Genomic DNA, 24,791 nt, shown 5'->3' on the forward strand with positions numbered 1-24,791 from the left:
GTGCGTGAGGCATCAGCCACAATACACATCGAAACCTGAACTTCCTCTCAAAATGATACTTCAATCAAATCAGAACACAGACATATTTTTAAATTAAATTATTCCTGAAGCTATCTCAGGTGTCTTTCACAAATAAATATGCTCATACATAAGAAAGGAAAGATGCTCCCTTGTCTCTTCATCATGAACTTATCTTACCAACCACAGTTTCCTCACATCATAATTCTACATTAAACTTCTGAATTCCATTTTAATTAATCGGAGAATATATAAAACAATCCACAACTTCCGACAACAGCTCCAGCCAACCAATCAGCTCACAGTTCAGCTCAAGCATTCTGGATCATTAACTGCTCTTACTGTAATTCATCAATAACCGCACGTCAGACGAGAGTCAACACAGGGACGGGTCTGTGGTAGAAAATATAATGCACTGACTGTGCACTGACACATATATAATAGATATATAATATATAACCAAGCTAAACGTGACAACTTATCATGATATTTATTTTGTGTGTGTTTGTGTGTGTGTCTGTGTGTGTGCAATGAGAAGTACATTTGGGGATAATAATCCACAGCCTGTTTGCTTCTCCTGGCTCTGAGAACAGGAAGCAGAAACACCTGCAAGCGTGTGTGTGCGTTTGTGTGTGTGCAGGGAACACTGAGGTGGCTGTTGTTTTCATGCCAGCCATCCGGATGCTCTCCCTGCCCACTGCCCTTTTTCATTCACATCCACCATGCGTATGTTTTTGCATAGCCCTGTATATGTGTGTGTGTGTGTGTGTGTGTGTGTGTGTGTGTGTGTGTGTGTGTGTGTGTGTGTGTGTGTGTGTAAAATGCTGCACACCCAGTGCCAGCTGCCTCATCATCACTAGTGACAGGGTGCATTAGTCCACAGAATGTACAAACACGCATGAATTTAGCAGGAATGAGATTTTGTTGGTGCCCCTGCACTTTGACAGGCTAAATTTGAAAGAAAAACAGAAACACGATTCACTTCCAAATAACAAGCATCGCTCACATTAACGGTATGAGCGTTGGGAGTACTCGACTCCTGATCACAAACCTAGAAATGCAGGTCAGTTAATTTTGTAGGAGAGTATGGTCACAGAGCAATGCCACATGCGTGTGGGAGATGCAGACTTACTTTGTGCACTCATTGAAGAGCTCCTTACACGGAGTCTGCTCCAGCCTCTCCCGACACCCAGCAACTACATCCTGGGGTACGTCTGGCAGATGGGCGGCCGACTTGGGGGTAAAAGGAAGGAGAAAGAGAGAAACAGAAGTGAGATGTTGGCGTAATAATAAAACTGATCAATATGGTATATGTCCACTCTACCCTACTCTATTTATGAGACTATATTGTCTGTCTGGTAGAGATGTAAGAGATCTCACTGTGGTTATAGTGAGCACATAACAATTTATGATATATGTATGCAACATAAAAAAAAACTAGACCATACGAATTTGGACAGCATATTTCCTCTTTGCAGTAATGGACAAGATGTTTCCTCTATCATCAACTGAAGTACAGAGGAATCTTTGCCAATTATGTTCATTAACCCATAACAAAAAAACAAAACACAGTGTAAACACAGCCCTTTGCAGATAGGGGAATAAGGCTGACATCACACACCTTTGGATAACGATGATAATGTCCACAGTAAATCATACGTGACACATCTCTGGCAAATGTGGTCAGTATTTCAATTGTAATTAACATCAAACCATAAAACAATTGTTTTATTTCAAATTATGTATGAAGTGCATTAAAAAGTTTTAATGACTAATATCAAAAAATGAATTGAGTCCATATCAGCCTGCTGTTAGCATGTGCGTGTGTGTCTCACCCCATTGTTGAAGTACGTGTCTATAAGATTCACTCCACAGTCCCTCCTCTTCTCATCAGGAGCGAGCTGATACATGGCCTGACAGAGAAGAAAAGAAGCGTGAGCCACCACAACAGCGCAGGAAGCCATATTTTATATCTTTCCAAATAAGGTCAGAAAGAGACGAGACACAGAAAGCGAGAGCAGAGGGTTGAGAAAAGGAGGAAGATCCAGAAGGACGGGTGGGGGGGTTTGTTAATGAGAAGAGAGACAGAGAAAGCAATTAAAATAAGACAGAGCGTGGGACCACAGACAAATAGAGATGTTACTGATGACCAAATATCATCTTATTTAAAGCAGCAAACAAGCAACTGTGTTCATCTTCACACATAGCCCGTTACATCTGTCACCTACCAGGATGATGCCATAGATCTCACCCCATCGCACCAGCACAGATTGTGTTTTTGGTCAAATATGGCTGTCAACAGGGAGATGGACTGGAGTTTGACTGCCTAGAACCATATGTTTTGTTTGAAAACAAGCTCGGCAGACTGGAACGGGACCAAGTCGTGCCACTACACATCACAGTCAGGGTATGAAGTTATCAGTGAGACTAACAGCATGTTGAGCGTTAAAATATTTGTTTCATTTCTTGAGTTTTGTCAGCCAGTGGAAGTACGTGTGACTCGCAGCGCACATATGTACTTGCCTGTCTGCCTACCTTGAATATGACTAATGTAGGTTCTTATTAAATAAGCATGATTCCCCCCTGTTTTCCTTTCTCGCATACCTCCAGGGGCCTAGACACAAGCTCGGGCCTGTGTTTGCCTGCTCACCCAGGGGACCTGCCTCTGACGTGGGCTTGACCTCATGGAGGAGTGCATGGAGGAAGAGGAGGGGTCTGCTTTCTGACAGCCTGTCTAAGGCGGTAATCACTCCGCACGCCCACCCCACCAACACCTCATGCTTGCCAACAAGAGCAGGCAAAAGACCAAGACTGACTTTCCTCTCCTACTTCTTGCTCTGCGGGGGCCGAATCACGCCAGTCCCATGAAAGAGAGAACGCAGGGACAGACCAGAAAAAGAGGATGTGTCAGAGAATGGAGTGATGGTAGTTATAGACTCTTACCACAGCATCCATAAACTCAATGCAGCGTTTCAGCTCCGGCCTGGTGTCACAGTACTGACGGAATAACAGCCGCCCAATGGGCTGCTTCTCACATAGACTTGTGTAGTCCCTCTCTACGAGGAGGACAGGAAAGGGAGAAAGAGACAAGGGGGTGGGGGCAGATGGAGAAATGTTATTACACAAATAAATACAATATAACAGTGTTTCTGAACCTGGCGTCAGATCCAACAACCAGAGTGGAAAATAATGTCAGATATTTCTGTCGTCCTTTACTTTTTTGAAAGTACTGTGCAGTTCTCACAATCTATGAGTCTAAAAGTTGGATTAAAACTGAGAAAGTACAATGACTCAGTCTTTCATTGAAATACATTGGGATCTATGAACTAGCCCTACTACATTAGCATGTATTAATGTCTCGGTTCACCGCTTTGAACCAGGGTGCAAGCTTAGCTTAGCTCACTAGTTTCTAAAATCAGAATGTTTTTTTGATTTCCTTCCTAAAAACTAAACATAACTGTTTAAATCTAAAAAAGAGGCACATTCAATTCCAGGAAGGACAAGAACTTTACAGTGTAACGAGAAACACCCTTAGCTTAAAATAAAGACAGAGGATTTGTAACACCCTTTTCCAAAAAATGCAGTAAACAGAGGCTGGGAAAACCGTTAAACAGGAAGTGAGAGAGGAAAAATATTGTACATTTGCTTATATTGCGCTTCCCTACCAAATAAACCAACAGTATGTCTGGATCCATGCTTTCTGTATGTGTGTAAGCCTATTTGTGTTTGTGTGCGTGTGTTGATGTTTTCTGTGCAGCTGGCCCCAGCTTATTAGGACTAATGGCATCCAATTGAGTAATATTTCCTCTGGTTCCAAATGAGGAAGAAGACCCAGGACGTTTTCCATCACTGACTGACAGTAAGGACACACATACATAAAGACAAGATAAACATACAAACAAAAATAGGCCACACACGTTCACATACACATGCACGCTTGTGGCCTGAAGAGGAGGAGGAGGAGGAGGAGGGATGCATGGGATGAACTGTTCTGAGTAGTGACAGCTACAGGAAAACCTCCCACAGCGGGCTAAATCAAATCTCCACAACAGCCCTGTAGCTGCACTGTTTATTGCACAGCATTCCCCTCTGCTCTGCAGCTGAGCGCTCCACATTCAGACTCACCACTTGTACGATCACGAACCTTAAGTTATCAGTTTGTTCGCAAACAGAAGAGTGCAGAGATATTTTTTTGCTTCCCTTTTCCCTGTGTGACCGCTGTGTTTTCAATTCGAAGAACAAAAGCTCTTAGAGAAAGTCTCGCTGCCTTCAGAATTCGCCTTTTCATCTTTGATCACCAAGTTTCTCGAGGTTTACTTTGGTGTTTCCCTATCAGCTGTGTTCAGCTGTGGGAGGGCGCTCGGAATTTCCCCGTGCACTCCTGGTTGATGAGAGCAATTTTTGTTTGATATAATTGAACCAGGTGAGGACAGCACCGTTTGAGCTGCTTACAATCAAATAACACACAGTAGACGTGTATATATAATTTTAACCTGATTAAAACATTAGTCTGAATAGGACATTGTCATGTTAACAGCATTCTCAGATTACATTGACCTGAATAAGAAATTATCAAATATGTGGAGTATCTCGTACTCAGTCGCATTATGTGGACATGACTACATCTTAATTGCATATCTCAAAAAATATTTGAGTTCAGGTGGGTAATAAGGTTTTAAACTGCAGGCAGGAATGTTTGATGTATTATTTAGTGGACATAATGACGACATGAGTCATAATCAGAAGCCGTTTTTAAACATGTCCTGCGGAAGATCTCCGGTTAACATTTTCGCTGTTGTCTTCTGCCTGAAGAGTCCAGTGGGGAAGTCCCGCTTCTAACATCAGTTTCTATGATCTTTCTGCAGACTTAGTACCAGGGGGCCAGGCGAAGAAAGTTCTCAGAAACTCCAGAACCTATCACCAACACATTTGCGTTCACTTCATGTCTGTAACATGTAAAGGGGAATATGAATGGAATATTCTATTATCAACCCATGTAAACATCTTGAATGGAGTAATCTCTTATTCAGAACAGGGTCAATAGTTGGGTTATTATTGTCCACGCAAATATAATGTGCAACTCAAAGAGGTGGAGCAAAAATCCCAGAAACTGTTTTACAATGTTCTTGAAGGGGTTTCCATGTTCTTATTAAATTTCCCATTCGGTAACTCATCTGATTCAAAATAATTATGCCACAATGATACAATATATCAATATATATTTAACATATTTTTGCCTACATCTCAACGGCTATTCAAGACACCATAATTGTGTACTGAATATGTGGATGGACTGGGGAACGCGTCAGTATCCCAGTCCACGTTCTGTGGCAAATAGTGGCAAACCAAGAATGCTAATTTAATTCGTCAGAGTTAGTTTTTTTGTGGTCACAGGCCTCTTCTATCACAGTTCATCTCCAATTTCTCGGAAGGCGTTCAGCAGTGTCAGCATGAACGTGTTATTTACTGTCATTACACAGAGAACTGTGATGTGAGAAAAATGCCCAGACACACATTTAAATATCCATTTATTTCAGAATTTAATGGTAAAGAAGAGAACTTTCTCAAATCGAGGTATAAAATAGATAATTCTTGAGAAACCGTTGATAAAATGTGTCTTTTTATTCATATCCCTGATTCCCCGCACTTTCTCCAGAGGAAGTACCTGTGAGAACGTAAATGTCCAAGTGAGAGTCTCCGGATTATCTGAAAAAGTGGTGTCATACACCAAAGATGTTAAGAGAGATTTTGGTGTTAATTCTCTGGACTTTATCTGCAAGTCATTTCTGTAAAGTGCGTGTGTGTGTGTGTGTGTGTGTGTGTGTGAGAGAAAGAAAGATGGGGAAATACAGCGTGAGAGACAGCAAGGTGTCAGAGAAAAATGGAGCAGGAAAATGAGGTGTGAAAAGTGGGAGGGGACAGTTGAAAAGCTTGAACTAGTCTGGACTAGTAACTGTCAGACCGTGAAGTGAGCTGCAATTACATTTTAATTAAAACTTCAATTTAGGCCAAGACGGAGTGAGTTAGTGAGACAGTGAATGGCTTTTAAAATGTGCACAAATGCAATTGTGTGAAATATTGAATTGTGTGCACACTATGAGACACAGACCTTAGTACTGAGTCACAGTCAGTACTGCTGCGGCTGCTGCGCATTTGAGAGCGTTTAGCCTCCGTAAAACTGGTTACAGGGGGAGGTTGAACAAAGCTTACATGTCAGTGATCAAAAGCAAAAGGTGCACATGAACCATATGTGCTGCATGGACACCGGACTAAAGAAGACAGTGGGAGACAGAAGGAGAGGAACAGAACTGTAAAGCGGTCAGACGCTGGCAGACAAAGTGGCTGCAGCCGACATAATGTAATCTGGGCTTCCTAGAAGTACTGCACACTTGTCAAGGCTAAGGTCAAATGCCTGACATTATCAAGACACAACAAAGACACACTTATCAGTTACTTTACTGTATCCTTGTATCCACTTTGCCTACGTGGTGCATGGGCATGCGTGTGCTTGTCGCAGGTGTGTATATGCACATGCACATGCCTACACGTCAGTGTGTTTAGGTACTCAAAGGGGATTATTTTGATCTGTGCTCAGTGTGATAGGGAAATTACGCAATAGTGTCTATGTAATAGTGACGTATGTAACCCTGAACAGCTGCTGCCTGCACACACACACTCACAGAAATAGAGGCACATACAGTCCATTATTTTGAATCCTCTGCAAAGTTTTAATCCAAATGGCAATATATATGCAAGATATGATAATCACAATGCTTCTTCACACTTAGGGTGACATTTATGGGCTGTTTTTTGAATAGATATCATCTTTTATCACTGCCGACAAAAGATACATTCAAGTTTATGATAATTGGATCGGTGGGTGACGGTTTGTGACATGAAGACACCTCCATGAGGAACACAATCAACACTGCATAAGAGATAGAATGATGTGCAGCCACATCTTTCACTCTGCCTCCCTCATGTTTCTCTCCTTCGCTCATGTCCTTAAGATATCTGTCCTCCCGTTGTAAAAACCTCTGTCTTTGTTTCTGATTTTCACTCACTCTCTCTTCATGACTCTCCTCTTCTCAAGTGGTAGAAAGCGGGATAGAGGGAGAGATAGAGATAGTTGGAGGGGGAGGCACGGAGATAGAAAAGAGGGAGGGAGAGAATGTGGGGGAGGGTTGCACTGCAATCTCTGGCAGAGATAGCTGTGACGCACTATTACGCACACACATACAGGCACCAGCACACACACATAAACACACAGAGTGCTCTGGCATTCAGAGAACCTCAGTGTGTGGAAGGGATGTGGAGATAATGAAGCCCAAGAGTAGAGCACTTTTCTGGCCACAAAGAGAAAATCCTGCCCCTACCCTTGAGTCAAACCTGGACTCAGAGAACAGGAAGGAAGCAGGACTGACTGATATTTAGATTTGACACACACAAAATATTAGGAATAAGTGTGAGACTAAGAAACGTCTTCCAAATGGATTCCCTGTGTCAGATAGACACACACACACACACACAAACCCACACCCACACACATTGTGTTTCCTGTCCCTTGCCTGTAACTACGGGTGGAGACGGGTAGAAACAGGAAGGAAGTCCAATCTGAACTTCCTCCCGCAGTCAGATACACCCCAAAGAAACAGCATGGCACGATATGTTTCTGCCTCACGCAACACATACATTCCCTCATTTCTTACCGATGGTGCGACGGAGCTCCTCACACTGGCTGATGTGCGGAAGCTTTAGCATCTCCTTCCATTTCTTACTTCGACCGTTTCTCTTCCCACCTCCACCTGAGATACACAGAGAGAAGATATGTAAATCAGCACATCAATCAGGTCCCTGTTAAACACTGTACTTGAGTCTTCAACCACATACATCTGATGGCAATTTCAACGCACGAACAAGATACCCTGCCAAGTGTGTTTGTGCATGTGCAAGTGTGAGCATGTTGGCCTTGCAGTAACCACAGGCAGGGACAGCTGGTTCATCTCACCAGTCACCTCTATGCATCATGACAGAGCATGTGGTGAAGAATGTTGACAGCTTCAAAGATCATCAGATACACACACACAGCTCTTTCCCTGGAGCTCAGTCAAACATTAGCCAAACATAACGTTCATGGGCTATCTCACACACTCACACGCGCACACACACAGAGTGGTACTGGGAAGTTCTTTAGGCCAATTAGAAGAAGACCCTGGTGTGAGAGATGATTGACCTCTAGGTAGAACCATAGACTTCAAATTGCCAGGGGTCATCCAATATATATCACATGCACATTCCAACAGCACCAAGGTTGTGTGCATGTGAAAGAAACAGTCAATCTGAGGTATTTACTCTTAGAGGCAGACAGAATGTATGTGTATGTGTGTGCTTGCAAACGAGTTGTTTATGTATGAACAACGATTTGTTGGTTACAACTTCTCGAATGCGATGACTTTCCTTTTTAGATTTAGTTCATCATTGTAAAACATCACTTTTAGCTCTGGCAATGTGAGATTGATATTTTACATTATTTTCTGACATAATGATTAAAATGAAAAACTCAGTGGAGCACATAACTCCACCAAGGCCCGACAGACAGCTTAAATTCATTCAAGCTGCTCTCAATTACACATACTCGTAGATATCAGTCTTATTAATAACGTCTGTGCTGTTTGTAAAAATAATCATTATTGGGGCAACTTGGTAGGAGAATGACTATGGTGCGTTTATTTCATGTTAAACTCCTCTCTCTGCCCCTATTCCCTATCTATCTCTATATAATTATCTAATATCCAAGAAAGTTGAAAATACCAGAGCACATCCAAAACACACTGCTCAAAAAAAATGAAGGGAACACTTAATCGTCACAATATAACAGCAAGTCAGTTAAACTTCAGGGATATCAATCTGTCCATTTAGGAAGCACGGCAGATTTTGAATCAATTCCACTGATCTGGTGCAAATGAAATGACAATAGGTGCAATGGAGAGGAAAAAGCAAGACAACCCACAAAAATGGAATGGCTTGCATGTGATTAATGCAGATTTTTAACTTGAATTATTCGTTCATCCAGATCTGATTTTGATGTAAGTGTTCCCTTACTTTCTTGAGAAGTGTACATATCCTTTATGAGTATAAAACTTTTCTTTACGGTAACATTTTTTGTTTAACATATTTTGTCAGAACTCTGATTTAAACCCAAATGTAGGGGCATGTATCGTTTGAAGAGAACAATACATATCGAGATAAGAGCCTTTAGAGATTTAACAATAACAAGACATAACACTTGACTCGTTTAAATGAAGTTTATGTAACTAAATTCCTCTTCTTCACTGTTGATAAAAAACAGCTGCTTTTTCTTAAAGGAAAAACAAAACGCCAAACTGACGTTAATATAAAACATCTGATGGAGCCTTCAGCTCTTAGTACCAGCTAAGAAACTATATAAATGCCAAAGGCCAATCGCTTTCCATGACTTTTATCTAATTTGCCAAACTTTTTAAAAGGCAACTTGGATTCTGGTAAGTTTATTTGATGACACGCTTGAATTTGGATACCTAATGTTGAAACAAAAGAAAGGCCTTTTTCAATAACTCTCTCTAAAGCATTCAAACATGTTTTCTACAAAGCCCCTTACAGATTTCAACAGGTCAAGATACACTTCACAAGTTACAAATTCTGAAACATAAGCAGTTGTAAATCAAATACAGTTGGAAATGCCATGGTTTAGATACAGTCTAGTGATTGGTAAGAAGTAAGAATCATCATATTTTTCCTGTTGTCTGTCTCAATATTGCACTCTAGATAACATGTTACCATAGTTTGGCAAAAAGGCTTCCTTCATTTTAATGCATCCATCCATCCATCCATTATCTAAACCACTTATCCTTAGAGGGTCACGGGGGAGCTGGAGCCAATCCCAGCTGTAATTGGGTGAAAGGTGGGGTTTACCTTTGGCAGGTTTCCAGTGTATCACAGAGCCAACAGAGACAAACAACCATTCAAATTCACATCTACGGTCAATTTAGAGTCTTTAATTAACCTAACCCCAATCTGCATGTCTTTACACTGTGATTAATCTGGGCTAACTGGAGAAAAACCACACAGACACAGAGAGAACAATTGAATAAAAATTGTCTACCCCAACATATCAGCTCTGTGTTAAAACATCAAGTTGACGAATCTGCCCGAGATCGAGTGAACCATGTACACATTCTTAGGATGACAGGGAGGGAAATCCTCTGCCCTCTAAGTTCACTACACACCAGCTGGCCCAGCAGTGACACGTGACAACTTCAATACAAAAACATACAGGGGTCAATGTGGTCAAACACATGCAAAACAACGCCCTACAAACAAACAGGCACTGTATGGAGTGTGCCTGCTCTCACTCTTACACAAACCTCCTGGGCTGTGCCGGGCAAGATCGATTTTTCACTGCGCCAAAGCAAAGCTCATGATGAGCCTGTGTGTGTCTATTAGAAACAAAGCATCCAGCCAGGCACAGAATGCACTATGGAGGAAAGGCAAATATTGAGTGTACCCGAGTTCACCATATTATGTGACACAAGTTTACGTGTATTTCGGGAGGGCGGCTATATCATGGAAACACATTTTCAGATCAGGTAGGAATGTTAGGCATGTTTTAAGTCACAGTTTGTTTTTGGTAGAGTAAACGTGTGGAAGAAAATCTCTGAACAACGCAGACAGCTTAGTGCAGACCACGGGCCATACGCAGTGCAAATCACTTACTAAAGCTGCTTTTAGATAAGCGGTCGTGAAGCACTGCCATACACATAGAAGACACAGAAGAAGATGTCAAGGGAGCTTTTAGTGATGAGGGCAAATACCGGTGTCCATATGTTGTAAATAAGTACATGTGATCTCTGCAGCAGAATTTATGTGTCACATTGGACCTCTGTCTGTTTCGCCACTCCTCACTCCAGAGATTTCTGTGTTATTGTGAACACGGCTGAGTAGAGAATCCCCTGCCAGGTTGTCCATATGAGAGAGAGGAAGCAAACTCCAAAGAATGTCTTGACCCAGATGCGTGGATATTCACCGGAGTTCATGTCAGAAAAGGGCCTTAAGTGTTAAGACCAACAAAGTATGGCAGTGTCATTGCTAGTCAATTAATAAATTAACTCAATTAATGGATGAGCTGATCAACACAAAAATAAGTAGTCAATCAACCATTTGGATATTTGATTTACTGATCCAGGGGGGTCAGGGTTTGTTGTTTCCCCCAAAACTAAACAAGACATTTAAAGACTTTAATTTCTTCTCAGGAAAGTTTTATTTTAAATTTGTTTTATGTTTCATAAACTGAAAGTTAGCGACACAAAGCCCTACTTGTATCCTGTACAGACGACTACAATGTGGGTGAAATGTGACCTAAACTTGAGGTCGAGTCGAAAAAAAGAATGAAAGAAATACTCAGAGAGGATCAGGGGGAAATGACAAAAGTGAAAAAAAGGTTCTGACTAGAAAGAAAGACAGGGATTTGAATGCCGAGGTACGGAAGAGAGCGTCTGTGTGTATGCAAGTGAATGTGTGCGTGTGTGCACATGCCTGTCAGAGCCGGCTGGGCCACCCCACCCTGTTTAATGTCACTCTGACGTCAAAGCCATGTGTGCAGGCCCTTAATGCAGACAGGATGGAGCAAGTATTTATTGAACTTTGGTTCTCCCCTCCGAGAGAACGGGGCCCTCCATAAACACTGACTTCAGTGCAGTTTTGCTCATTCATTGCCGAGCTGAAGCCAGCGCTGAGATCATCGCACAGGATCCTGGGACGGGTCTGCGCATGTGCGGCAGTCACGAGATTCAAACGCTGAAAATGGCTGATGTCCAGATGAGACTCAAGCTGCTTGACTTAGACGACGCACATTAATTTGCTTTGCAGCTTTATTGACATAGCGGGCATCCTGGTGGCACAGCAGGCAGATGTGTTGAAAATGGCGCACATTTCTGATTTGAGTCACACAACGTTACCTTACATCATCCCATTCTCTTTTTAGAAGTCACTTGCTACCGTCAACTAACCAACAAAACGCCACAAAGAAAAAGCCTTAAAAGAACTGCGACAAACAGCTTTGGCCACCATTGAATAGATAAGCTATCATAATACTCAGCTCATTTAAAACAACTTTATGGAAGCAAAGTCTTACCCATTGATAATAGTCCTACAGTCTGTAGTTTAAAAAAGGGGACATAGAGTGCCAAGTGGCATCAAAGCAAAACGTAACAGTGTGTCAGCAGGCAAAACGTTATAAACTCTGATCTCATTTGTTGCACAATTTAAAGCAGGAAGCTAAGCCTGAATATATATTACCGCATTTTCAGTTGTAACTCTGCTACGGATAAACCTGGCATCCACACTACACCTGAAAAGTTTGGAAAGGCTGCTGACCCTGTTTTAGTTTGAAAACTCTGGGGCTGCGTTTTTAGTCTGGGTCGGCAGAAATGGGAACGTTTTGAAACACAGCTGCTTGCTGATTGAGTATTTATGGTCACAACGTAGCCTTTGCGGATTCAGAGGACAACAACCGGCATAAACCTCAGCTACCAGTGCAGAACACAACATGGTTAATCAATTACAAGTGATTACTGTTGTGTTTGCTGCTTCACAGCTGTTGTGCAGTTCAATTCTGTATTTTACAAATATACCACTGCTTACTAGGAGACTTGTATTCTAACAATTCCATTTTACATCAGCATGTGTATGCCAAGTGTACATGAGAGGTAATGTGATATGCGTTTTCATAAATGTCAGTATGGACTGGGATTAAAACCTGGGATTCAAACCTCTCATGTAGATGGATCATTTAGTAAAAAAAAAGCTCTTTGGTTTATATGTTTCTGTCGGTCTGGAGTGAGCTGTATGAGTGTATTAGTCAATGCTCATTTATGGGTCTTTTCTGTCTCTGCTCAGTTTCCCCCTGTGAGTGGATGCAGCTTTCACATGCTCGTACTGCGTGTGCAGCAAAACACAGTCTGACAACACCATCCAAAAAATGCTCCTCTCCCTTTCATCTCAAGTGGGAGAAGGAGCCAGACAGGAGGAGGTCACTCACAGTAGAATGTGGCAGCATCATCTCAGAGCGAGTCTCCACCCACCCCACCATACCAGAGTTCACACAGCTTCCACCAAGTCAGATTTATATATTTTTAATGCCAGTTCAAATAGAGTTCATCACTTAGTTCACATTCAAAATGCTAAAGTGAAAAAATAAGACAGAGCTCACAGAAGACATGACTGTGTAATAAATTAAATTATAACTCAAATGTTCAAATATTAAAACAGCATTTTAATTGCTTTCTATCTGTTGACTTTTTGTCTGGAAACAAGTACAACTAGTCTGGACTCATAATGTCTGCCAATATCAGCTATAAACAACTGATAAGCCATAAAAGATGGCTGTAAAAATTTCAAAGATACGTTTGAGGTTATATAGAAAACGTGTTAATATCACATTGTTTGACCACAGCACTGAGTACAGTTCCTTGTCACAAATTAAATAAATCCAACACATTAGGTATTAGGGAAGTAACAATTCTCAAAATGCATCATGGTTTGTTTTGTTTCTCAGTGGCCAATTTTAGGTATAGCCTTACTTTTTGGTCGATATTGGACCAAAGGGATCACATGGATTAACTATAATTTAGTGATTACCTGTGTTGAAGTTTTGGTGGTAAAATGAGAGTTGTTAAAAAAGTAATGGTCGTAATGAGAGTTCAACAGTAGAGATGGCAAAGGGCTGAAGTTTAGGTATGATGGCTGTGTCGTCCTGTGTCACAAGCCAGGACGTTTGTGTCACAGTTTCAGTCTCAGTTTCAGAATCGTTACGCCTCAGTGAGATTGTTGTCTGACATTTTTAAATCACAAATCTTGTGTCCAACGCATCAGTCAGATTTTGTATTGCAGTTTCAGGTTTATTTTCATATTTAATACCAAATATGTCAGATACAAACAACAAAATATGAAACATATTCTCTTCAGTTCTTTTTAAATGCTGATTTTGTTATTTTACAAGAAAAACAGACACAGTGAGATTGGATTTAGTCTTCAAATCCGTTAAGAGCTTAAATAACAACTGATTAAATAATAAGTCATTGATTGGAAAATGTATGGGTAAGAATTTTGTTGAATACCTTTAATTGTTATAAGAATAATGCCTTTCTTGGCCAAAAGTCACTGAATCACACAAGACTCTTTTTGCCATTTTACAGAACAAACAAATAACCAGTTATCAGAGAATTAGTATGTTGGTTTAATACAGTTATATTGGTTAATCATTTGACAATGGCAATACATCCAGCTACAGCCCTTAACATTATTTAGTTATTCATCAACTCTATACTAAATGAGAAAACAAACAAAATATGTGAAAACATATGGGGATTATTTGACAACTAGGCTTCTGTGATAATTAAAGACAAAGATGTGATAAACTAAAAATAAAAGCACTTGGAAACAGCATTAGTGGCAACCTCTGCTGTGATTCCCAGTTTTTTTCAGATGTTACCCTGAACACAGAGCGGTGCGGTGCTGCTGTCTTCACAACCTGTCTTTATTTTTCATCACTATATGGGAGAAGTTGCTGAAACTGAGAATAACAGCCACAAGGCCAGAAAATGCATGTCGTTTGTGACAGTGACCGAATGGGCTTCCCAAACATTTGGCTACACGCTTTAACATATGAGTAGATGCTTGCTTTTATGAAAGACTATGGAGTTCAAAATCCAGATCTATGCGCTTGGAAATATCATGTGACCATGAAATGAAAAGCCAAAGAGAAGAGCAAAAGGAGTGAAAAGGAAGAAAAGTTAAACATGCTGTGAGGTAACTCCATTACATTTTGGCAGTAACGGTATTATTTCAAACTTTCAAAACACTGATAACACTGTTTAGCGAATATTTTTCACCGGGATAATCGTCCGGTGAGTATTTAGTGCCAGCCCTGCCTCGTCTGATTTCACCCTGCAGCAGCCGCAAATGCAGAGGATCGGATTGGACGGCTGCACTACTCTCCCACTATTACTTAAATGGTAGGAAATGAGAGAGGGTCACTTTAGGGCCCATTGTTATATGAGCATGCACATGCACATGGGCACAATGGAGTCCTGCCATAAGAAATGAATGGGCCTGTTGCGTTCCTAGTCACTCTACAATACAGTGTGTGATTGGCCTGAGTAGCCTCTGATAAGGAAAACATTAGGTGCAAGTATATTTGCCTATTCAAAGCAAAGGCCCAGTGTTTGCACAATGTAATCCATGTGTATACTCACACATCAGCTGAGAGAGAGAGGGAAAGAGAAACATGTGAATATCATGCACCGCTGCTCTTCTCTAATCCTCACCTCTCTCACATACCCCGTTCCCCTTTTTCATCCCCTCTCTGACTTCAGCTCCTTGTTCCCCTCCCCCATTTAAACACATTTCTTCTCTTGCTATGTCTTCGTTAATTATTTATGGCCAGACTCCCTCTCTCGCTCTCTCTCTCTTGATCCATATGGCACAGAGAGAAAAGGCTTGAATCATGTGCAAAAATGTGAAACCACATTACAACATCAGTATACATTTCGGGACACGACAACAATCAAGCACGAGGTGCTGGTTGTCACACGAGGTAGAGCAGGTTTTCACATGAGCACACAAGTAGTAACAGGTCACTTTTGAGGACAACACACAGACTTGCTTTGATTTTACCTCACCACTTCTTACCTAACACTAGCCTTAAACCCCCGAGACGCACACACAGGCTACTGCTCATTCCAGCAGCGTGCTGTGGAATGAGCAGTCCATCTCTCTCTATGTTTGAGATGTTCCATTATATTGAGCTGAGACGTGCTCGAAAACTGACAATGTTTTCAGCATCTTGAGGGAGAGAGGGGGGTGATGGGAACGTTGTGAGACTAATCTTGAGCAAGATGCGCAAGAAGATGTTTTAAGTGTGTAAGAGCACAAACTGTTAGGTTAATCATCTATATGTTATCTACAGCTGTCTCGCAGATGAAGGCGCCCACTGCTTAATTTCATGGCCGTCCTGAAAGGACAGGAAACCTAAGAACCTGCCTCTCCAGGACTGAGCCCTTGAGTGTGGAACACATAGCACATATTACACCTTAAAGATAATCTCTGATAAAACAAAACCTTTGAACCATATCTCAAAGCAGGACTGACAGTATTTAACAAAGGGTAGATTTAAAAGTTATTTCCTTACAAGTAGGTTTGGTAATTGGTTTCTGAAACCCTCTTCACATTCCGATACCCATCAATAAATTAACATTTCATTAAAACCGAGTGAAATGATTGGTCGGTGTACCTGTCGGTCACTAACCGACCTGCCTGCCTGTGCACACCCTGCCAGTGTTGTCACTGCGCATGACCGCAGTCTTCAGACTGAGAGACATAGACAGCTGAAGCACAGACTACAGTAAGAAGTTAGCGAGTGAGTCAGGGAAAAGTCGGCTTCTAGCAGTTGTCAGGCAGTGTGTGCTCATGTGTTTGGGGAAGTAACTTTGACTAGAGAGCAGAGGGGAGGTGGTGGGATAGTTGCAAATGTACTTTAAAATACAAGATTATCAAGCCTAGCTTTAAACTGAAGAAACATGAGGAACCTTGACATATAACGTGCATTCTCCTGGACTTAAACTCTGCCCAACAACCTAAAACTCTTTTCAGAGAAACCAAATCTTTCTTTGAACCTGAAAAACCTGTTACTACGTACTGTTGGATTCAGCTCGGAAGGAAGCTGGAGCAACGTCCCTATGATGTTCCTAAAAAAGTGCCTCTTTATGGTTCGTCATTCTGCCAAGAAGTTGTGCTAATGAACATCCCAGTAGCCACCAAGCAAAGCGTAGCTGCCACTGCCATGCGGCAGAGGTTGTGAACGCGACACAGAGTCTCATTCTCCGCACGGCCCATTTGTGGGTGTCATAACTGTAAAGTGAGTCCCACATCAAGGGACAGTCACAAAGCAATGTGTTTTATTAGCCTCAGCTGGAGGAAACACCCCAGAGTGATGACAACAAGTGTTAGCCTTAGCTATAGCCACAAGACTAATAAAGCCATGCTGGCTAACGTCACGAAAAACCCTCACAAGTCGTCAAAGAGGACCAGCTGGCCTACAATTTGAGCTGTGGTGGAGCCGAGAGCGCATAGAGGTTAGTGACACCGACTCCAGACATTTGTAATGTTATACTTTAAAACTAAAAAAATAATCAGAGTAAAGTTTCAAACTTGTACGGTGGAAATGAGATATATAAGCAGGATAAAAGTTTTTTCTGTTTGTCAGAGGAATGTGAGCACTGGACTCTCTGCATTCCTTCTAGAAGTAAACAGTTGCAATAATGACAGAAACTCATCTTGTATTAACAAGTAAATGTGACTTCAGGGAAAAGAGGTAGGAGGAGTGTCATATTCATGTCCAGTCACTGTTCATCATATATAAATGAAATATGTGTGAAAATGTAATGTGGTAAAAATATGTTAATCTGGCTGGTATTTGTATTGAAACTGAGCTGCACCAGTTAATCCTGTTCCTCTCTGTCCTCAGTTTCATTGCTTCTTGGCTGTGAAACATTTCTCTTCAAAACCCTCAATCTTACAAACTGACAGTTTTACTCGTTATTACATCAAAAACAACAATTTTTCATTTTTAGTTCATCATATACAACTCATGTGATAATCTCAACAGCAACTACAAATATAACTCACATCTGTTAAAAGGTATTAATCCAGGTAAACTCTAAACTAAAAATCAATATTTTTATTTAAATTCCCTTCACCAAGAGCACACAGTCCACAGCTAAATTCACTAGATCAGGATTTTTGTATGCACTAAATTAGACACACTCATAAATATTAGTCCCCTTAACATGCCTGGTTTCGTTTATCAAGATGGAGTTATAATGCTCTAAGAAAAAACAAATCAAGGCAAATCATGAAAAAGGGCCCTTCTCATAATGTTAAAGATAATGTTTTTCATTATCCCTGTAGCATGTTTTCTGTAATCATGTCAGACAAAGAAAAAAAAACCAAACCTCCTTGGCAGAGGTAACAATGGCAGAGGCAACGAACTTTTACTGACAACAACTAACCTTATTATGTCAGTTTTGGCAGCTTGATCTAGTTCCCTAGATGCTAAAGAGCTGTCACCTAAAAACTATAACACCCAGATCCTCCTCTTGCCTCTTTGGTGCTGTACATCACTCAAACCAGGGCTGTTCACAAAAGCTAATACTTTAATGCTTTAAAAAGACCTCAAGTAGGTCGTTAAATGCATAAGCCGTAAGATCAACTCTAAAAAAATGTTTACAGTTAACCTCTGTGTTTTCAACTTTTCTTTGAAATATTGCATCAGTCTAAGTGGTCGTCATCTGCCGAACCAGAAACACAAAGAGTTTCACAAAATAATTCCTGTAGAGTACAGACTAATTATATCTAATAATATCAGAGCAGATGTTTTTTAAATATGTTAACCTCAGCTTGGTTTTGATTGTTTAGAGCATCAAGGGGAGATAAGGATTCGTATCCGTCGACTTTTTCTGCAAGAAGGAAAAAATATGTCTCAAAAACATTTTCCAGTAGCTGATCAGCCCAGCTTACTTCTATCTATGATACAACTACATGTAAGGCTCCCGGACACAACAGTTTATGTCAACGGTTGTTTCCCATTAACTTCTCTTAACTCGTGTTTTTATGAGGAACGAATAGGTAAACGAGACCCTACGATTTGGTTACTTAATGCTCTGAAAAATAAGTGGAATGAGGCAGGATATTTGACAGCTAAAGAGTAAGCATATTTTTTCTTTAACAAACTTCGCACCACCATCTGCTGCGCTGTGATAGGGTGCTCTGCCCACTCAGGTTCTGCAAAGTATTGTAAACAGTGGAGTCTGCGGGACAACCAAGACTCCTCTGTTTCTAAATTACCGAGGACTTTTAACTGCGTTATGCACTGCAGCTTTCAGTGAAATGAGCCAATGTGTGCACCAATACCTGTATAAAAAATACTGATCACATTCAGTGGTAGTAACAGATTTGAAAGGGTTTAGACTCACGAAACAATTACAAATTTGATAGTGTTAAAGATGAACAATGAGGACACGTACTGCTATGTTGAAAAATATTCTAGTAAACTTGGCTTGGCTTTTAAATCTTCATAAACTGTGGGTTGCATCTCTGCCAAAATATATCCCTCCTGGGATTATCACGAATTTTCTAAATTGTAGATATTCTCAGGGGGGCTATGGGAATAACTCCCTTAACTTTAGGAGACTTCCTCCTCATGCACCCGTCTCTTAGGCAGTCTAAGTAGCTCTGAGGCAAAGATAAAATCTAAATAATGCAAATGTGTTTTTCCTGTCTACATTTTGTACCAGATTGTATGTGTGCATTCACAGCGTCCAGGGTAGAGAGCTGGGAACACTGTTGTTTCTAAACCACTTCCCCTGATGTGTCATTTCAACTCAAACCAGGCCCATCACACCCCGTCATAACCCCTCTCACTCTCGCCACCCAGTTTCACATCAACAGGTACGATAAAGTTTTGATCATCTTGTGAAAAGACTGACTGACGGATGTGCAGGATGACATCTTAGCCAAGTGTTATTTCTGAGATGGAGAACCAACTAGGAAAACTTCCAATTCTGCGTGCACAGTGGATTTTAGACTGAGCACCAAACCGGGAATTCCTCTGTCATCTCCAGTCTCTTGCAGCGAGGTCAGCGAGTTACAGAACAAATGATTTAATGTCTTGCTCAAGGACACATCAGCAGGGCAAACTCTTGCTGACTCAGTGGCTTGGATTCAGCTCCTGCGGATGAAAAGCTGCCTCTGCAAGCACCATCCTGCTGCAAGCAGAGGCTGCAATGCCACCTGCGTGCACGAAGGAGGCCGAAGACAAAACCCTCCGATGAATGGCCACTGACCACTGATGCACGGGAGCTGTTTTCTCTTGGGTTTTATGCGATTAAACGTGGGGGTTGTAACACAACCAGCATCGTCTCTGTGACATATTGAAACACTTTGACAGTTACAAACATCCACCACTGGAAATGTGAATTAAAACCAAATTAGTCTCCTATGCACCGTACACAGATAAAAAGGGAGCCATTAACTGATTTAATCTCTGTGATAATTAAGACAGTGAATTATCAGGGCGAAATATATACGAAAAACATTTTTTTATGCTGCACAGCATTCTCCATGTTATACCAACTAAATTTAAACTGGAAAGACGACAAATACAGATAATTTCCTTTACTGATTAATCTAATAATCGAATTCCCTCGCTTAAAATAAAGATCAATGACAACTCAAATGATTCCAAACTTAACAATATCACAATCTTCTAAAATGCAACTGATCTAACAACAGATGTTTTAGTGATTCTGGGGCCTCATGTTGAGCGACACCAGGCTCCTGCCCCTCTCTGAATGCTTCACACCGTCAGATCTATCACTGAGGGCATTCTGGAGCCGCTGGTGACCATAGATTGTGACAGGTATCGAGCCTGTGCAGCTGATCGGTGCACAACAACACTCACGACAATGCCTGGCACCACTGGATGGCAGGTAATGGAAAGCCTGCTGCCTCGAAGGGAGCTGCTGTTTGCTGCTATGAAACGGATTCGGTGGTGCTGTGAACAATCCATTTCACAGCAGGGTTTAGTCTTGAGCTGACGACGCACACTGAACAAAATGTGAGCCTTTCAGGCAGGGAGGGCCTCTGTGTGTGTGTGTATGGGGGGGGGGGGGGGGGTGCTGAGACACGGCCCCTCCAGCGATGTATGTAAAAGCAAAATGGATCAAGTTGCACAATATACTCTGGGACCATATACACCACCGCTGCTGCTGCTGCTGCTGCTGTCCAGTCCAGTCCGATTGGAAAGAGGAAAAAAACACGAGTGGAAATCGTTGAGCAGTAATACCACCCCCTCCTCTCTCTCTCTCTCCCCTCAGGGTGCTGATCCAGTATTGAACACCCACCTTGCGCCCACTCACAGGCCACCGAGCAGCCTCTCTGCTCTGCCTCCTCCTGGAAAACAGATGGAGACTCGCCGCCTCCTCCTCCTCCTCCTCGTTTCACCACCTCCAGGTGAGCTGCTCTGGCATCACGGGCCAACCGAGCAGCGGTGGCCGCCGGGGCTACACGGTGGTGTTGCTGGTGGTGGTGGGCTGTACCCCCCACTCCCCCTCTAGACCTAAACCCACCATTATCCCAAGATAAGGAGAATCCATCCCAGCTGAAAAGCAGCACATCATTCTCGCGTCAAATCAGAACCCCACGTTCACGTCCCCCTCCATCACGAGGCTCCGAACGCAGACCTACAATGACAGGTGAGAACGAGGCTCGCAGCCCCACTGCGCACATTCAGCTGCCGCCACATCCACCGTCGTGTGGCGGGGATACACTTTGGTGACAGCTAAATCGTCTTACATTGTGAATAGCCACCAAAAAAAAACAACCAATGGTGCTTATGAGAGGAAATCCACTCGACACAGCCTCTAATGCAACGCTCGATGCTGCAAACACTCCCTGCGTTGTTCATCCCCCTCTTCAGCCCCGCTGCTTGGCGGGCCCGGTGTTAACCTGCCCGGTACGATAACACATATATGTGAGCTGCCGGTGGTGGTGGAAGCTACAAGCTGCTGGTTTACTGCCCAGTATGCTCCGTGTTTTTGCCCGGAGACAAAGCGCTGCGCAAAGGGGATGATGAGACGGAGGAAGCGTAAATCCCAGCGAGGAAGAGGAGGAGGAGGAGGAGGACGGCTGCTGCCGCCGACAGCTCCGGGCTCTACCGTGACCGAGGTGGTGGTGGTGGTGGGTGAACACAACACAAACACATTTAAACGGCTCTTACCTTCTCTCGCCTTCAGGAGAACCGTGTTGGCCACGATATTTTCAATCTCCATTGTCAGAATGTGAGTCCGGAGCAGCAGCGACACATTTCACTCAGCGGAAAAAAAGACGTTGTGGTTTTTTTCTTCTTCTTCTTCTTCCTCTTCTTCTTCTTCTTCGTATCAAACGTGCCGACGACGGTGAGGCTGCTGCACGCCTGCGGGGCGGACGCGGCACTGGCGCATAGTAGGTGGTTCTAACGCTGCTCCTCGGTCCTCTCCATTGCTACACGGGTTGTTTTTTATCGAAGCCGACCCACGGAGCTGCGTGCGGTTACGAACGGGGCTCGTTAGCATTCACAGCCTGACTCCCTACCCCTCTCTCTCTCTCTCACTCTCCCTCTCCCTGCCTGCCTTTCTGCTTCCTCCTCCTCCTCGTCGCCCCTCCTCTGCACAACGAACCAGCGGGAGTAGGAGGGATCACTTTACAACCAGTGCAACCACACACGCACGCACACTCACACATACACAGGCAAAGTGCATTTTCTACATACATGCATGCGATTTCTTGGTTGCTTCCATAGTCGTGCGTGATTTTGTGACAGCTCGTTTTCTTGTGTCGTTTTCTACACAACCCCCCCCCCCCCCCCCCCCCCCGCAGAGTTTTAAGTTAAGGTAATATATGTTAAGGTAAAATAAGATGAGATAAATTAAGTTAAGGAAAAATGAGTTAAATTAGGATAATAAGAAAATATATGATGAGTTGAGTTAAGATACTCTTTCGTTAAGATAAGTTAGGATAGGAAAGGATAAGTTAAGATTTGATATGTTAAGATATGATGAGTTAGACTGAAGGTGTCAAGGTTCTAACACTTTAGTAAAGAAACTTCACTGTTAGTTTTCAAACCGTCTCCCAAAACGTACTTTTACACAATTACCTATAATAACCTCATCTTTTTCCTTTTCACCAATGCTGACAAATGATGTATTATTTTACTTGCTGCCTATGATATATTGTTGTTTTGTTAGTTGTCTTGTTTTTGATTTGTTGTCATTGTGAAGCCCTTTGAACAGCTGTTTTGAAAGGTGCTATATAAATTGATTATAATTATTAGCTTCACAAATAGGAAAAGGGAAAACAAAAATAAAAAACATTGAAGACAACATGCTTATTATATAATAATACAATCAATCATCATCATCCTCATCATCATCATAAAAATAAGATGTTTCCTTATTGTCATGTTCAGCTATGTGGCTGTTTCTTCTGCGGCAGGCTAATATGTATTCAGGAAACATGCATGTCATTGTCCACAGAGCCTGATACAGACCTCTCATTGTGCATACAATGGCGTGAGGGTTTTGAGTTGCTGGTTCATGCCAGGCCGTTTACAGCCAGGAGCAAAGCGACAACACACTGGTTTTTCTCATCCTCACCCCTCTGGGCTGTCTAATCATACTCTTTATTATCTACTCAACCCACAATGCATCAAGTCTGCCGAAATACACTGTGCAAGCTGTAGATGTATGTATAGAATCTATTCATGGTGGTAATGTATGAGAAGGAACAGTAAAGAGTAGTCACACGCAAGGATCATAAAAACAATACAGGCCTTAAAGAAACTGTGGACCAGAGCCCTGAGGAACTTAAAGGTCACTAAGTTTACATCGTCACAGACAGAAAATGTTAGTTGCTGTTCAATCAGAGCATTGGGATCAATCATGTGCTGTCTCCCCTCTTCCATGTTTTGATGTTGGACTGTTGGACATTTGTTTTTTTATGCAGCAGAAAGACATGGATTTTAAGCATGGAGTTGTTTTGGAACAGGTATGCGTGTTCAAACATGACATCGGGAATTGGGGCTAGTCTGTTTCTCACACCTTCTCCAGACATTACCATGATTGTTATTTACTTGAGAAACCGGATTGTGGTTTTGGGACAGATACAATCAGGATGCTCACAAACATAACAATCACAGGTTTGAATCTGAAAAAGCATCAGGACTATACTGTCCACAGCAGCACAGGATTTGCTCTTACTTTCAATTTATTGTGACATACTTTCCTCTCTGAGACACAGGTTATGGATTACTACAACTCAAGTCCTAAATCAGGATCACATAAGAGGAGATTTCCTCAAGTAAGAGAGTCTGTACATCAACTTGACTGTCATTCTTTCACCACTTCAGAAATACACCATGACCATAGACTGCACAAATCACAGAGCGATCCATTCCTCACATCACATTTAGATTCAATGCTGCCACCTAGTGCTGACACTGCATAAATACACAAAAGACGGCAAAGATCAGATAAGATAAGATATAGACATGTTATGTATAGACAGTGAAGTGAATTGACACAGGATGATTGCTCGAGTATGTAAACAACTGTTTGTAAATATGTATAAGGAGATATTTGGATAAACGTGTCCAAATGTGGTTATGTTGTGCAGGTTAGACCATTTATACATATATCAGAAGATATGGTATACAAAAAAAAAAAAGTAGGCAATATACTTTATTATTAGATACATGTTTGATTGATTTTGCGTATGCATGTACGAGATAAAATATGTATGTGTGCATTAATAGCTTTTATAATAACAAGGATTGCGGAAGAAGTAATTGATAAAATATAAAGAGATACAAAAGCAAATAAAAGTAGTATAATAATTCAGAGGAAATGGTCATTTCTGCAGACAAACCTATACTAAGCGTTTATGTGTGAAACAGGTAGAGGTGGCTTGTACAGCTGCCTTTCACACGTGTCCAGGTAAGGACATTATTGTTACATGTTGTACCACATCTCTCTCTACAACATCAGAGAACAGAGAATTACAAATATGGTCACTAGCTTTTAACATATTATTTATATTGTCAGTAAGTGACTGCTCCTCTTTACATAAGCGGTATAACTCACGTG

General features: G+C 41.8%; 1 protein-coding gene across 2 annotated transcripts in view; it reads right to left on the reverse strand.

Moving 5' to 3' along the window:
* Window positions 1-22,285, reverse strand: part of grk4 (G protein-coupled receptor kinase 4) — a 43,316-nt gene extending 21,031 nt beyond the window's left edge. Inside the window, exons 1-5 of one of the 2 annotated variants that reach the window (XM_062387609.1) lie at window positions 21,890-22,285; window positions 7,728-7,823; window positions 2,962-3,074; window positions 1,854-1,931; window positions 1,151-1,251 (exon numbers count right to left, since the gene is read on the reverse strand). In XM_062387609.1, the coding sequence (XP_062243593.1) occupies window positions 1,151-1,251; window positions 1,854-1,931; window positions 2,962-3,074; window positions 7,728-7,823; window positions 21,890-21,941 (440 nt within the window). In that variant the 5' untranslated portion in view covers window positions 21,942-22,285. The remainder of the gene's footprint in view (window positions 1-1,150; window positions 1,252-1,853; window positions 1,932-2,961; window positions 3,075-7,727; window positions 7,824-21,889) is intronic. The other variant, XM_062387608.1, reaches the window with a different exon arrangement.
* Between the last annotated feature and the right edge of the window lie 2,506 nt (window positions 22,286-24,791).

Source organism: Platichthys flesus, chromosome 5, assembly GCF_949316205.1.
Source record: "Platichthys flesus chromosome 5, fPlaFle2.1, whole genome shotgun sequence".
In the NCBI taxonomy this organism is placed as follows: Eukaryota; Metazoa; Chordata; class Actinopteri; order Pleuronectiformes; family Pleuronectidae; genus Platichthys; species Platichthys flesus.